This window comes from Xylocopa sonorina, unplaced genomic scaffold, assembly GCF_050948175.1.
Source record: "Xylocopa sonorina isolate GNS202 unplaced genomic scaffold, iyXylSono1_principal scaffold0014, whole genome shotgun sequence".
In the NCBI taxonomy this organism is placed as follows: domain Eukaryota; kingdom Metazoa; phylum Arthropoda; class Insecta; order Hymenoptera; family Apidae; genus Xylocopa; species Xylocopa sonorina.
In genome coordinates, this window is record NW_027490090.1 from 3,194,726 (window position 1) to 3,210,269 (window position 15,544).

A 15,544-nucleotide genomic window follows, 5' to 3' on the forward strand; every position below is an offset into this window, starting at 1 on the left:
CTGGCTCCTCTTACTGATCCTTGGCTAAAGGTTGGATCACAGTCAACGAGGATTTCGAGCTCGACTTATGCTGAGAGCTCGACTTCTGTGTCGTTTTTTTTTTTTAAGTTCATATCTTTGGTGCAATTCTTTAGAATTAGAGATTGCTTTTTTATTGCTGAGAAAATGCATGGTATTCCTTCTGAAGTAGTTAAAGTAATTAGAAATTGTTCTTTATTGCTGAGAATTTTCTTTGTAAAGTACCCAAATTTCTCTTAATCCACCTCAGAAAGTCCTCAAAATCCACCTCTCATCCTCCAAAACCTCAAAGCCAACGTCAAACAACCAACATCCATCAAATCGTCGCACGATTTCTGCCTCCCATCGAGCTCGTCCCTTTAAATTCCAGCAGAAATGTTTAATCGAACAGCTTGGCTCGATCGCTTCGCCCATAAATCTCCACCAGAACGCTTTCTGTTGCAGAGCTCGACGAGGCGAGGCGAGGCGGAGCAGGAAGGACCGCTGATGAACCGAGAAACCGGAAACGACGAGTCGCGAGACGCGGAGGAAGCTCGAAGATTTCGTTATCGAGGGATTGCGAGTCGGCTGTGATAAATGAGAAACGCCCCTCGACTGCTCCAAACGAAACATTCAGACCCAATCCACGACTGGGGACAGCAGAAAGTCACGTTCTTCCTTAAAAACAAACTCTCTCTCTCCAAGTTCATTCAATTTTTCAGCATTGCAATTTTTAAATGCCACATCTGGCCTACAAATCTCACTTCTGACTGCGTCAGAACCCTTTCATGGACTCCAGGAAGTTTGTACACCCTTTAATAAGAAGAGGAGGTAACTTAAATTGGTCGAAATCTGCAAAACAAGTTCTCAAAGTGATTGCAATTATTTCTGCCATTTTAGTCTCAGTGCATCGACTTTTTTTCTTACTCTGAAGGCAATTATCAATAGTAGAGGGTTATGACGAGCAGAAGAGTCCTTTTGTATCAAGAATTTGGTCCAGAAGAAGTGAACATTTCTCTATTTTCTATGAAGACCAACTGCTAAGTAAAATAATAAAGCAATTATAGCAAGAAAAAATATGAATTGGTTGAGAAGATTCGTGTGGAGCTTGAAGAAAGTGTTCGAGTTGGATGTGAGAGAAGATATGGGGTTTTAGAGGAAGAGAAGAGGCGTTGGATTGGTCGTTGCATGCGCTGGGATGCCCCCATGACAAAAGGGAGGCACGTGGTGATGTCTTGTTGTTGTTGGTGCTGCGACAACCTCAGCGGTGCCGGTTCTTCGAGTGCTGGTGCTCGAGGTGTTGTTACTGGTGCGTCTGGTGGCAGTGTTATAGTTGGCGGCGACCCCAATAACGCCGCTGCCAGTGGTGGTGGTGGTCTTGGCATCGCTTCCGGTCTATCAGCGATGCTGTCGCTGGTCGTCGTCACTGTCGCTATTAGCACTGGCGAGTGGCTTCTCACGGAGGAGAAACTGCCGAAAACTTCGTCGAATGCTTCTGCGGAGCCTGACAGCAAAGTTACTTACAGCGGTCTGTGGCGTGTCTGCGTTGCTATAAGTAAGTACCTTGAAGTATGCTGTTTTCTGAATTGCGGGCGAGGGCATTTGTGGGATAGTGTAGCTACATCTATCCTTAATCTATTTCATAAAAATCATAGGAAAATGCGAACATTTTCATTCATGTTTTCACCAAAATCTATATATCATCATAACTCATACTATTGCGACTTTAATTGCAGTTTGTGGATTCTATAAAGCTCAGAGAGCGAGGGCATTCATAGAATAGTGTAGCTACATCCATCCTTAATCTATTTCATAAAAATCATAGGAAAATGCCAACATTTTCATTCATGTTTTTATTAAAGTCTAAATTATAATATCGTAATTGTAATTGCAATTTATAAATCTTATAAAGTTTAGAGAACGAGGGCATTTGTGGAATAGTGTAGCTACATATGTGTTTAATCTATTTCATAAAAATTGTAAGAAAATTCGAACTTTTTCATTCATGTTTTCACCAAAATCTAAATTATACTATTGTGATTGTAATTGCAACTTATGAATTTTATAAACTTTAGAGACTGAAGGCATTTATGGCATCCTGTAGCTACATATGTACTTAGTCTATTTTATAGAAATTGTAAGAATATACGAACTTTTTCATTCATGTTTTCACCAAACTCTATACACTATCATAACTCATACTATCGTGACTTTAACTGCAATTTGTGAATTTTATAAAGCTTGAAATGCGGGGGCATTCATGAAATAGTGTAGCTACACCTATGCTTAATCTATTGCATAAAAATGGTATGAAAATACGAACTTTTTCATTCATGTTTTCAATGTAACTCAGAACCTGACAACAAAGTAACTTACAGTGGACTGTGACGAATCTGCATTGCTATAAGTATCTTTAAATCTGCCATTTTCTGTCTCATAATAACAGAAAAAACTTTCATTAATTCCATTTCCACTAAACTGTTCCTTATATGCCCAAAAAAGGACACTTACTATATTATCTTAAATGGCACAGCAGGTAAGGTAGTTGACTACCACACCAACTATCCTAAAAGATTCAACTTTAATACTCACGATGTTAGACACGCACTTTCATCAATCATTTTTATTATTGCGATTGATTTTTATGTCTGTTCGTCGATTTACAATCGTGTTTGCAAGGTTAGACGGAAGTAGACACGAGCAATGGCAAGCGATAACGGAAATTGGTAAAATGGGCGGTCGTAAAACCGAAAAATTCTTTGAGAATGGACCAAAGTAGTTTAACGGACGAAATCCCGTTTAAGAGAACCCACTCTGGCGTCGTTCGAGCTTTCTGCTGTGCAACCCTTTTCGTGACCATCGGGGCATATACTGGGGGTGATAATAGAAAGGGGTTTATAACTTCCAGGGTGAATGGCACTCTCAAGCTGCTAATAAACATGTCTCATAAATTTCATATTTTCTAAGTTATTTTCTACGCTATTCTACTCTTTATCCTCTCCAACTTCTTCTAAAATTAACAAACACGATACTAAAATCCAAAATATAAGTCAATCTGTACTACTATTTAGTTAACGATATTTGTCATTAACATTCTTAATTGACATTACATATTTAATTCATTTCATACAATAATAATTAAAACAAAAAACAAATCAATTCGTACACTGACAGAAGACTTATCTAATAACATGCAGAATAAGTGTCGATAAAACAGGCCACGTCGATACCAACAAAGCTCAAATAATTCTATGCAATGAAATTTTTATTTCTATCGTTCTGTTTTCTGTTCTTTCGTCTTGTTTTGTTGTTGCTTGTGATTAATTAAATTAATGCGAGAGTGTGGAATATTTTTAACGAAAGAAGACGAATGTTCGTTTCTTATTTCGTCGAGCAGAGGATTTTCTCTTCGATGAAAACGAGGGCAGAAAACGTTTAAACGGTAATATTCGCGAGGCGTCCCGTGATTCCGGTCTATCGATGGGAATGACGGGAAGGGATGGAGTCTGGACTGAAGGAGGACGAGTACAGCGAGTCGGAAATGACTCGTTACCGAGGGCGCCGGAAACTGCCTCTCCTCCGCCATCTCTGGGCCTCTAAGTAGCTCCACGCCTACTTGGACGATGCCCACCTTGCTAAAAGGAAAAGAACTGAATCTTCTTTCTGCCAGACGTCTTATGAGTCTTCAATTTCTCTGTTCAGACTAAAAAAAAAAGAAGAATTTTTTATAAAATCGTAGAAGGCTCAAGAAGAATAATTTTAGTAAACTTTTGAGTCTTCAATTTTTCTGTTCAGATCAAGAAGAGGAAGAATTTTTTTTTATAAAATTGTAGATAACTGGAGACAAATAATTTTAGTAATATATGACACGAGTTTAGTTACTGGAGTTGGTTTAATTCATGAACGATTTCTGAGTCTTGAATTTCGTGGATCAGACTAAGAAAAAGAAAAATTCTTTTATAAAATTGTAGAAGACCTTTGAAAATTCATTTTGGTAATAAACAACGCATCGAGTTTAGTTTAATTGACGAGAGCGTCGAAAATCACCAAAGATAAATTGGATACCTTTATTATCGACACAGTAGCCGCGATGTGGAATATCGTGGCCTGTGACAAATGCTTCTGGGTACTTAATAGAGTAATCGTGCTGGCTTGAAACTGGCACTCATGGAATAGTGTAGCTACACATATACTTAATGTATTTCATAAAAATTATAAGAAAATACGAACTTTTTCATTCATGTTTTCATCAAAGTCTAAATTATACTATCGTGATTGTAATTACAATTTATGAATTTTATAAAGTTTAGAGAGCGAGGGCATTCATGGAATAGTGTAGCTACACATATTCTTAATCTATTCCATAAAAATTGTAAGGAAATACAAACTTTTTCATTCATGTTTTCACAAAACTCTCTATACTATCATAACTCATACTATGGTGACTTTAATTGCAATTTGTGAATTTTATAAAGCTCAAAACGCGAGGGCACTCATGGAATAGTGTAGCTACACATATTCTTAATCTACTTCATAAAAATTGTATGAAAATACAAACTTTTTCATTCATGTTTTCACCAAACTCTATATACTATCATAATTCATACTATCGTGATTTTAATTGCAATTTATAGATTTCTTAAAGCTGTCAGATCGGGGGCATTCATGGAATAGTGTAGCTACACGTATCCTTAATCTATTTCATAAAACTTATAAAAAAATATGTACTTTTTCATTCATGTTTTCACCAAACTCTATATACTATCGTAACTCATACTATCGTGACTTTAATTACAGTTTATGAATTTTAAAAAACTTTGAGATCGAGGGCATTTATGGAATAGTGTAGCTACATATGTCCTTAATCTATTTCATAAAAATTGTAAGGAAATTCGAACTTTTTCATTCATGTTTTCACCAAACTCTATATACTATCATAACTCATACTATCTTGATTTTAATTGCAATTTATAGATTTTATAAAGCTCAGAGAGCGAGGGCATTCATGGAATAGTGTAGCTACACATGTACTTAATCCATTTCATAAAAATGGTAAGAAAATACGAACCTTTTCATTCATGTTTTCACCGTGATAGTAATTATAATATTTAAGTGGCGAGAGCAACGAGAATAGCCAAAGATAAATTGGATACCTTTATTATCGACACAGTAGCCGCGTCGTGGAGTCTCGTGCCCCGTGACAAATGCTTCTGGGCATTTAATAGAGTAATCGTGCTGGGCTTGGTGTCTTCGCAACGTGTCCAGGTAGCCCGACCCGTTTGTACCAATTAGCCACGGTGATGTTAAATAATGCCACGCCTGGGAAACCGGCCGTGTAACGTATCCCAGTTGTAAATTGGATGATCCTATTTCATTGTAAACTTCATCTCGAGTCGAGGTCTCGCGTGGCTCGCTGCGAATTTTACCTTCCCCAACTACCTTCAACTGTGAGCAGAAAATCGAGTGGAAGGTACCTTTAAAACTTACTTCCTTTTAACGAACGTTTCCATTTTGTCTGATTATTATTTTATCATTTTTTGTATTTTGATTTATAATTGTCCCTTCTTGCTAAAATAAATTTAGAATCGTAATTGTGAACGAAAGATTAGAACTGGATGATTTTATGAACGCTATTCGGTGGTTCTGTACGAGATTAAATAAAAAGTATTTATTTTTTGCTGTGCAAAGAGCAATTTCGAAAATCCATGTGTAAATAAAGTTCCTGCGAATGGCAATCTACGATATAAAAAAAAAAAAAAACAGAGTGTATGAATTAGAGGATTGGAAATCTGCGTTCAGAAACGCATCGAAATTTGTTTCTGCAAATAGCAATCCACAGCATAAAAAAAAAATAGCAGAGTATACGAATATATAAAAAATCAGCAAAGTATACAAATTAGAGGATTGAAAATCTGCATATTAAAAATCACATAATTTCCTTTTTATTATTAATTTCGTTTGTATTAAAAATTATATAATCTCCCTTTTATTATTCCTTTTTTTAAGTTCCTAACAATTGGTTCTAATCAAACCAAGGACCCAGCATGCCAATGTCGAACCCACAACACACACAGTCCAGAAAGGAAGCCAGAACCAGGAAAATGAAAAATGATCGAGGAAGAATCGCAGACTTCCGGGTTTCTGAGTCACGCTCGAGCAACGCTGGCAGCGCAGGCCAACCAGTTATTATTTCTGTTATACTTCTGTCAATGGAGCCAGCAGCGAGCCAGGAATATCGATTCCGAGCTGTCGAACGGAGGCAATACGGCCAACTTCCGGCGCGAACCGGAAATGACTGTTCCACGCCTGCCAACCCAATTCTCTGCCCCCCTTTTCGCCCACCAACCCAAATAATCCCTGTGGCGAGCCGCGTCACTATAAAAGCCAACGCTTTGCGTTCCCTCGTGGATCATTTTGCGAACGCTTTGACGGTTAATCCACGTTATTTCGATCAGATCAATTATTTGCGTTACTGTTCAGCGAAGTAATAATATTTGACGGAATATTAATTGCCAAACGCAAACGTGATCTCGTTTTCGTTATTGGTTTCTGCTTACAATCAGTTCTGAGGTCGTGAAACTGGAACATTCTGCGATTTGCATGCAGTAATTACCGACAGATGGGTCTCTGTAATTACTCAAGCGATCTCGTGGACGAGACCTTTCTTATCGACCCTGGGTAATCGTCTGAATGAGATACATTGGACCTAACGAGTTGTTGTTGTTTGGGGAGTTTGTGAGTTGAGTATGAATTTAGTTTTTAAGGTTGGGTTGGAATGTATTGGGTGGAGAATAAGTAGGTATATTGAAGTATTGTTTACGTTGCAGTTGGCGTTTCTATTTCTGAAATTTATTACTTGTATTTGTTCTAACGATTTTTGTTAACTTTTCATCCAGTTTTTGCAATGTCGATACAGTTTATGAATTTTATGAAGTTTGGAGCGCAAGGGCATTTATGGAATAGTGTAACTACATGTGTGCTTAATCTATTTCATAAAAATTGTAAGAAAATATGAACATTTTCATTCATGTTTTCACTAAAGTCTAAATTATACTATCGTAATTGTAATTGCAATTTATGGATTTTGTAAAACTTAGAGAGAGGAGGCATTTATGGAATAGTGTAGCTACACATGTGCTTAATCTATTTTATAAAACTTATAAGAAAATGCAAACTTTTTCATTCATGTTTTCACCAAACTCTATATACTATCATAACTCATACTATCGTGACTTTAATTGCAATTTGTGAATTTTATAAAGCTTAAAATGCGAGGGCACTCATGGAATAGTGTAGCTACATATGTGCTTAATCTATTTCACCAAAATTGTAAGAAAATACGACCTTTTTCATTCATGTTTTCACCAAACTCTACATATTATCATAACTCATACTATCGTGACTTTAATTGCAATTTATGGATGTTGTAAAACTTAACGAGAGGGGGCATTTATGGAATAGTGTAGCTACACATATCCTTAATCTATTTTATAAAACTTATAAGAAAATACAAACTTTTTCATTCATGTTTTCACAAAACTCTATATACTATCATAACTCATACTATCTTGATTTTAATGGCAAATTATAGATTTTATAAAGGTCAGATAGCAAGGGCATTTATGGAATAGTGTAGCTACATATATCCTTAATCTATTCTATAAAAATGATAAGAAAGTACGAACTTTTTCATTCATGTTTTCACATAACTCAAAACCTGACAGCAAAGTTACTTACAGTGGTCATTCAGTGATTTGCATCTAGTAATTACCAACAGGGCGGTACTCTATAATTACTTGCTCGATTTCACGCATGCGACCTTTCTTATCGACCCTGGATAATTGTTTAACTGAGATAAATTAGATTTCGCGAGTTTTTATCGCTATTGAAGTTTCTAAGTTGAGTATGAATTAAGTTTTTGCTTGTATTGGCAGATATTGAGTGGAGAATAAGTGCGTACATTGAAGTATCTTCTAAATTGCAGTTGAGGTTTCAATTTCTGAAATTCATTACTTCTCGAAACTCTCATCCTCGATATTATTTCAAACGATTTTCGTTCCCTTTTCAACCCAGTTTCTACAATATCGAAAGAGCGAGCGTTCATTAAAACAGTCTCTAAGCGAGGCGCTATATTTTTACTGTAATTAAAGCCAGCTAGATTGTATAGCAGAGATATCGCTGTTTGATGTGAATTGTGGGATTCGATAACACCTTCTGGCCTTGTATCGATCAAATATTATTATCTCGACGTACAATCGAGTTTGCGAGCGATGCAGGAATTATATCTTCTGTGGAAAATGAAGAAAATGATGATTTTAATTTAAGAAATTAAAATTACAACGCCAAATATTTATTAAATATTAAATATTAATTTATATAAAAAGTTGAGAGATCAAAGACGCGGATTATTTTACAGTCCACACAGCTCTGTCAAGAATCAAACCATTTTCAGACATTTCATAGACTGTAATCACAATTTTCTGGTTTTGATGGTCTGCAGTCATAGTTTTCTGGTTTTAATCTTGGTTTTCATGGACTCTGATCCCAATCTTCCATTTGCAACAAACTAAAACGACAAAAACCATACTTTACCAACCAATACTTGACCAATAACCCCTAAAACAGAGATCAAGAGAAAGAATGAACGTGGTTTAAGTAGAATCGAGTAAACACGTTGCCATACAAATCATTCTTCCCTACTTTTCAGGCTCTCGCATGGAGTACGAGTGCACGAGCATTGATTACTTCCCAAACGAGGAGTACAGCCCAGATCCGAGTGACTCGACGATGGCAATACCATGTGAGTACCACGAGAAACGCCCACGTGAGACAGATGGAGTGGCCAGCCAGTGCCTTTGAAAACGAGGCTTGATTAGGTGTCCTCCTGTCTGCCAGCTGGAGAGCCCCTCGTTAAATATTCGGCAGGGAAAATGCTTTCAAATAGAACGCAGCACCGTCCACGAGTGATTCGAGCCGACAATTTGTCCATCCTGATTGTCTCGCCCCGTCCAAGCACTCTGAAAAAGAAAAAAACCAAGTCAACAGCGTCTGATTCGAGAAAAATCCTGCAGAATACTATTCTTTAACATAAGAGACGTATTTGTCGCTGAAAAAATTGTTTAATAGAGTCACTGCGTGTATTTGGAGCACTCTGTGAGGTCGAGAATGTAGGAATTTGCAAATTGCAAGAAGCATTCAGAGAAATCTCTGATCGAAGAGGGACGCGAGGGGAAAAAGGAAGTTTTCTATTCGCCTGGAGTTTCATGCTGGCTATTTTTTATGCAGATGCAGTTACCAGGTCGGCGATGTTCTTCTTCGCAGCGACATCGCTGCTGGTCGCGGCTGAAGTTTGTTACTTCACTGCTCACGTTACTCACCCGAGGCACAGACTCTGCGTCTTCGTCGCTGGAGTGGTTTTCATAGTCTCTGGTGAGTAGCAAAGTAGGTCCCGCGTTTCTGCGATAAAATTTGTCGTGCATAGAGGAACGAGAAGAAGAAGGGACGTGTGCTGAGACTTGTAAATCTGATTAGAACATCTGTTTAAGGAAGAGAAGAGAGTTTATTATGCTAGAATAAAAGAGGGGAATTCAATTGTCTCATTGGCACTATTTCAATTTTTCAGATCGCTTGACACTTTCTTAAGAAAAGTATTGTATGTGCTGTTGGATAGTAGCGTTATATTTCGTTTATTGCAGCAGGGTAAACCAAAATGGCTTCCCTCTACGAAGGAGAACAGTTTAGTATATTAACGTGACTTTAATTGCAATTTATGGGTTTTGTAAAAGTTAGAGAGAGGGTGCATTTATGGAATAGTATAGATACGTATGTGCACAATCTATTTTATAAAAATTGTAGGGAAATACGAACTTTTTCATTCATGTTTTCACCAAAATCTATATACCATCATAACTCATACTATCCTGACTTTAATTGCATTTTATAAATTTTATGAAGTTCAAAGATCGAGGGCATTTATGGAATAGTGTAGCTACACATGTTCTTAATCTATTCCATAAAAATTGTAAGAAAATACGAACTTTTTCATTCATGTTTTGACCAAACTCTATATACCATCATAACTCATACTACCATGACTTTAATTGCAATTTATGGATTTTATAAAGCTTAGTGAGAGGGGGCATTCATGGAATAGTGTAGCTACACATATATTTAATCTATTACATAGAAATTATAAGAAAATTCGAACTTTTTCATTCATGTTTTCACAAAACTCTATATACCATAATAACTCATACTATCATGACTTTAATTGCAATTTGTGAATTCTATAAAGCTTAAAACGCGAGGGCACTCATGGAATAATGTAGCTACATATGTCCTCAATCTATTTCATAAAATTTATAAGAAAATACAAACATTTTCATTCATGTTTTCACCAAACTCTAAATTATACTATCGTCATTGTATATTTTAGTTATTTCATTGCATTTTCTTGTGTATTTCAGTAGTTTCATTGCAATTTATTGTATATTTCCCGATTTAGAGGTAAGAGAGAGAAAGATATATAAGAAAGCTATAAGAAAGAGTGAGAGAGATGATGATGGCTTTGCTGGAGAACACGTGGCGCCATCTCTGTGAAAAGTGCTCAAACTGGTCGCACACAGTTATCAACAGCGAAGTGAACTACTGAACAACTATCGCCATCTGTTGGAGAAATGCTGAAACTTCTCAAGCATTAGTTTCAATATCTTTTGTAGAGATGGCGCTAGTAGTTCTTCAGTAGTTCACTTCGCTGTTGATAATTGTGTGCGAACAGTTTGAGCGCTTTTCACAGAGATGGCGACACGTGTTCTAAAGTAGTGTTTGTAGCAACTGTCTCACTCTTTCTTATAGCTTTCTTACATATCTTTCTCTCTCTCTTTTACCTCTAAAGCGCAAAATATACAAGAAATTGAAATAAAACTAATAAAACACACAATAAATTGCAAATTTATTTTATTGATGTTAGTTATGAGTCGTGACATTATATATTTACTACATATTGTGCAATATTAATAGGAAAAGAGCTTTTAACCTCTATTGTATGTCATCATATTATTTATCATTTTTATGATGGCTTAAAAGGTAATATATACATATGGCTTTCAGTAACTATAATTGTTAGTTAATAATAACCAAAATATCTGACAATACTTAATATGTTAAACATCTGCTGAGGTCTGACGGTTTTAATTTGTACCGCAAGAGAAGTTTACACATTAACAAATGTCATCCTACGCCACAGGTTAAAAAAGTTAATGTAACTGCAATTTATGGATTTTATAAAGCTCAGAGAGTAAGGGCATTCATGGAATAGTGTAGCTACATATGTATACAATCTATTTCATAAAAATTATAAGAAGATACGAACATTTTCATTCATCTTTTCATCAAAGTCTAAATCATACTATCATGATTGTAATTGCAATTTATTAATTTTATAAACGTTAAAGACAGAGGGCATTCATGGCATTGTGTAGCTACATATATACCTAGTTTATTCTATAGAAATTATAAGAAACTATGAACTTTTTCATTCATGTTTTCATCAAAGTCTAAATTATACTACTGTGATTGTAATTGCAGTTTATGAATTTTATAAACGTTAAAGACCGAGGGCATTCGTGGCATTGTGTAGCTACATATATACTCAATCTATTTCATAGAAATTATAAGAAAATTCCAACTTTTTCATTCATGTTTCCACTAAAATCTAAATTATACTATCATGATTATAAATGCAATTTATGAATGTTATAAACTTTAGAGGCCAGGGGCATTTATGCAATAGTGTAGCTACATATGTACTTAATCTATTCCATAAAAATTGTAAGAAAATATGAACTTTTTCATTCATGTTTTCACCAAACTCTATATACTATCATAATTCATACTATCCTGACTTTAATTGCAATTTATAGATTTTATAAAGCTCAGAGATCGAGGGCATTCATGGAATAGTGTAGCTACACGTATCCTTAATCTATTTCATAAAACTTATAGAAAAATATGTACTTTTTCATTCATGTTTTCACAAAACTCTAAACATTAAACTCCATATTACAAATAATCCATAATCTCTCCGATCCATTAAACTCTTCAGTTTTAAATGACCTTATTACATCTCCTAATAGTTCTCGAATAAATCACGCTAAATAATTTTCCATTTCAGGTTTGTTAATGCTCGTTGGCATGGTGATGTACATATCGGTGTTCAAAGCTGAAGTAGGCAGCAAGCTTAGACCAAGGTCGTCGTTTCAGGTCAGTGGAACGCAGCTCTGTTTTCCACATCCCTCCAAACCCGAACCGCTCCTCCAATGATCCTCTTCGCAGCAGATATCCTGCAACAAATGAGTCTCGTTCAAAGATTTAAATGGCACGATAGAATGTCTGCGAGTCCTGCGATTTTCGGTTTTCACGTTCCATTCGCCACCTCTCAGATTACTTCCTCGTCTGTACTCGTCGCCACACTGAATGAACACGTCTTCGTCGCAATCTTGCGATTTCCAGGGACCGCCGTTCACCTACAGGTACGGATTCTCATTTTTGCTGTACGTGAGTGGCTTCATCACGACCGAGGTCGCTGGCACTTACGCTATTTTCTTGTATATTTCTTGGCACCAAAAAGAACTGGTACGGAGAGACTCGAGGCGAAAAAATTACGGGGTTGGTAGTATCTGCTTCTTCTCCACCGCTTCGTAGGCTCTTAAAACTTGGACAGAATTGTCTGACCTCCGCTTGGTAACTTTTTTTTTATTGCACTCGACCATCGTTTGGCAGAGCGTCCACGTAACTTCCATTTGAATCGCCTAGCTTTCTATTCAAACGATCCTTTTTATTGCCTTGCTTTGTGGTCTGAAATTAACATAATGGTCGAAAATTAATTAATGTTACTCGTTTTGTTTCTGTTTTAGCACAGTTTTTATTCTGTGGACGCTTTTTGGTGAAACATTGATTTTTTTCTTTAAATTGAAGATTCATATTATTATTATTATTGTGGAAGTTTTGTCTTTTTAAAGAATTAATTTTTGTGATGTTTCACTGATTTTTAAAAATAGTTTCCACGATATTCAGCGATTATCATTTTTTTTTTTAATTGTATTCTTCATTATTTGTTTTTTTTCCAAATAGCAAGAAATTAAATATGACTGCACTGAAATATATTTTATTTAAGTATTCAATTATTAAGATTGGAGATAATATTCTGTCCAAGTTAGCAGCAAATCTGTGTATGTGATTTTACAAAACCCCAATTTGCAAGAAATTTAGTTATTTTAGAAACCCTGTCCCCGTTTTACAACCTTCGATTTCAGGGCGTGTACCACTTAGACAATCACCACGTGCACCACGCGAACCACGCGAGCACGGGGCACACGGGGTTCCTCTGCGAGAGGCATCAGAAGAGATACTTCTTTGGGAGGGATTCGGTGGACCACGTCGACATCGACGAATTCCTGCCACCACCGCCCAATCTGGACTACCACGATTATTCCAGACAATTTCCTAGAGACATCACCACGCAGACGGTAAATAAAATCTTAGTAAAACCTTATCAATTAAAAGTTATTATCCTTTTACTTTAAAGATTAACCAGCTGAAACCTTTCTTTAAGTCTAAGCTATTTTCTTCTTCTTTCCTAATTTTAATTTCGTTTTTTTCTATTTTAGGAACATGAATGAACTTCGATAAAGGAAATTCCAGAGAATCCTTATGAATTAAGTTATTCTTTTACACTGAAGATTAATTAGTTGAAACCCTTCTCTAACTTTATGCCATCTCCTTCTTCAATCCTAACTTTAATTTTTTTTTCCAAGGGCATTCATGGAATTATGTAGCTACATATATACTGAATCTATTTCATAAATATTGTAAGAAAATAAGAACTTTTTCATTCATGTTTTTACTAAAATCTAAATTATACTACTGTGATTGTAATTGCAATTTATGAATGTTATAAACGTTAGAGTCGGGGGGCATTTATGGAATTGTGTAGCTACATATATACTGAATCTATTTCATAAAAATTGTAAGGAAATACGAACTTTTTCATTCATGTTTTCACCAAACTCTATATACTATCATAACTCATACTATCGTGATTGTAATTGCAATTTATACATTTTATGACGTTTAAAGATCGAGGGCATTTATGGAATAGTGTAGCTACATATATACTCAACCTATTTCATAGAAATTATAAGAAAATTCCAACTTTTTCATTCATGTTTTCACTAAAGTCTAAATTATACTATCATAACTGTAATTGCAATTTATAAATTTTATAAAGAATAGAGAGCGAGGGCATTCATGGAATTATGTAGCTACATATGTACTTAATCTATTTCATAAAAATCATAAGAAAATACGGACTTTTTCATTCATGTTTTCACTAAAGTCTATATACTATCATCACTCTTATTATCGTAACTTTAACTGCAAATTATGGATTTTATAAAGGTCAGAGAGCGAGGGCATTCTGGAATAGTGTAGCTACATATATACTCAATCTATTTCATAGAAATTATAAGAAAATTCCAACTTTTTCATTCATGTTTTCACTAAAGTCTAAATTATACTATCATAACTGTAATTGCAATTTATAAATTTTATAAAGAATAGAGAGCGAGGGCATTCATGGAATTATGTAGCTACATATGTACTTAATCTATTTCATAAAAATCATAAGAAAATACGGACTTTTTCATTCATGTTTTCACTAAAGTCTATATACTATCATCACTCTTATTATCGTAACTTTAACTGCAAATTATGGATTTTATAAAGGTCAGAGAGCGAGGGCATTCTGGAATAGTGTAGCTACACATGTCTTTAATCTATTTCATAAAAATTATAAGGAAATAAGAACTTTTTCATTCATGTTTTCCCTAACTTTAAATCATCTTCTTCTCGTTTTCTAATCAAATACAATAACTTTGAGAGGACTTTTTAAGAAACATGAATGAACTTTCAGGTCAGTACAACAGCAGACGTCCTCCAAGAAGAGGAGGAAGAGTACAGTTCAAGTGTTCAACACGAGTTCGTCACCTTCGACTTAGACGAGCCTCTGCCACCGCCACCTCCAGTCAGAGGCAGCGAATGGATCTTTGATACATTAAGAAAGACTACTCCTGTCTGATACACCGTCAGGTACATCAAAAAACGATATTAAAATCAAGTTAGTGACTACAATCTTTTATTACAAATTTAAGTTCCACTAAAGCAATTTTTTATTTTTTAAATAGATACGCCAAGCTGGTGCAAAGCGTGGAAACAGATGAAGAGGACGAAGAGGGCCACGAGAGGGCCAGTGACTAAGCAGATCTACTTGGATCTTTAATAAACCACTCAGCAAGAAGCTGAAGAATTTTTAGAAGAAAGATTGCAAGGATCAGAGAAAGTGAACTATTTCTTCTATCGAGAAGACTGTGAGGACATTTAGAGAGTACAATTGGTGCGACCAGACCTAGTTGAACTTAGTAGAGGAGGTGAGAAGCTCTGTGAATGACTTTTTCAGCTAAATCTACTGCCAGCCTCCAATTTGGACCGC

General features: G+C 35.6%; 1 protein-coding gene across 1 annotated transcript; it reads left to right on the forward strand.

Moving 5' to 3' along the window:
• The first annotated feature begins 1,124 nt into the window (after nucleotides 1-1,124).
• LOC143431725 (uncharacterized) lies at nucleotides 1,125-15,333 on the forward strand. The gene is made up of 8 exons (XM_076908668.1): nucleotides 1,125-1,552; nucleotides 8,705-8,797; nucleotides 9,283-9,426; nucleotides 12,170-12,258; nucleotides 12,508-12,663; nucleotides 13,311-13,523; nucleotides 14,969-15,144; nucleotides 15,240-15,333. Exons 1-7 carry the CDS (start codon nucleotides 1,186-1,188, stop codon nucleotides 15,131-15,133), a joined length of 1,227 nt encoding a protein of 408 aa, XP_076764783.1. The 5' UTR covers nucleotides 1,125-1,185; the 3' UTR covers nucleotides 15,134-15,144; nucleotides 15,240-15,333.
• Nucleotides 15,334-15,544: the final 211 nt, after the last annotated feature.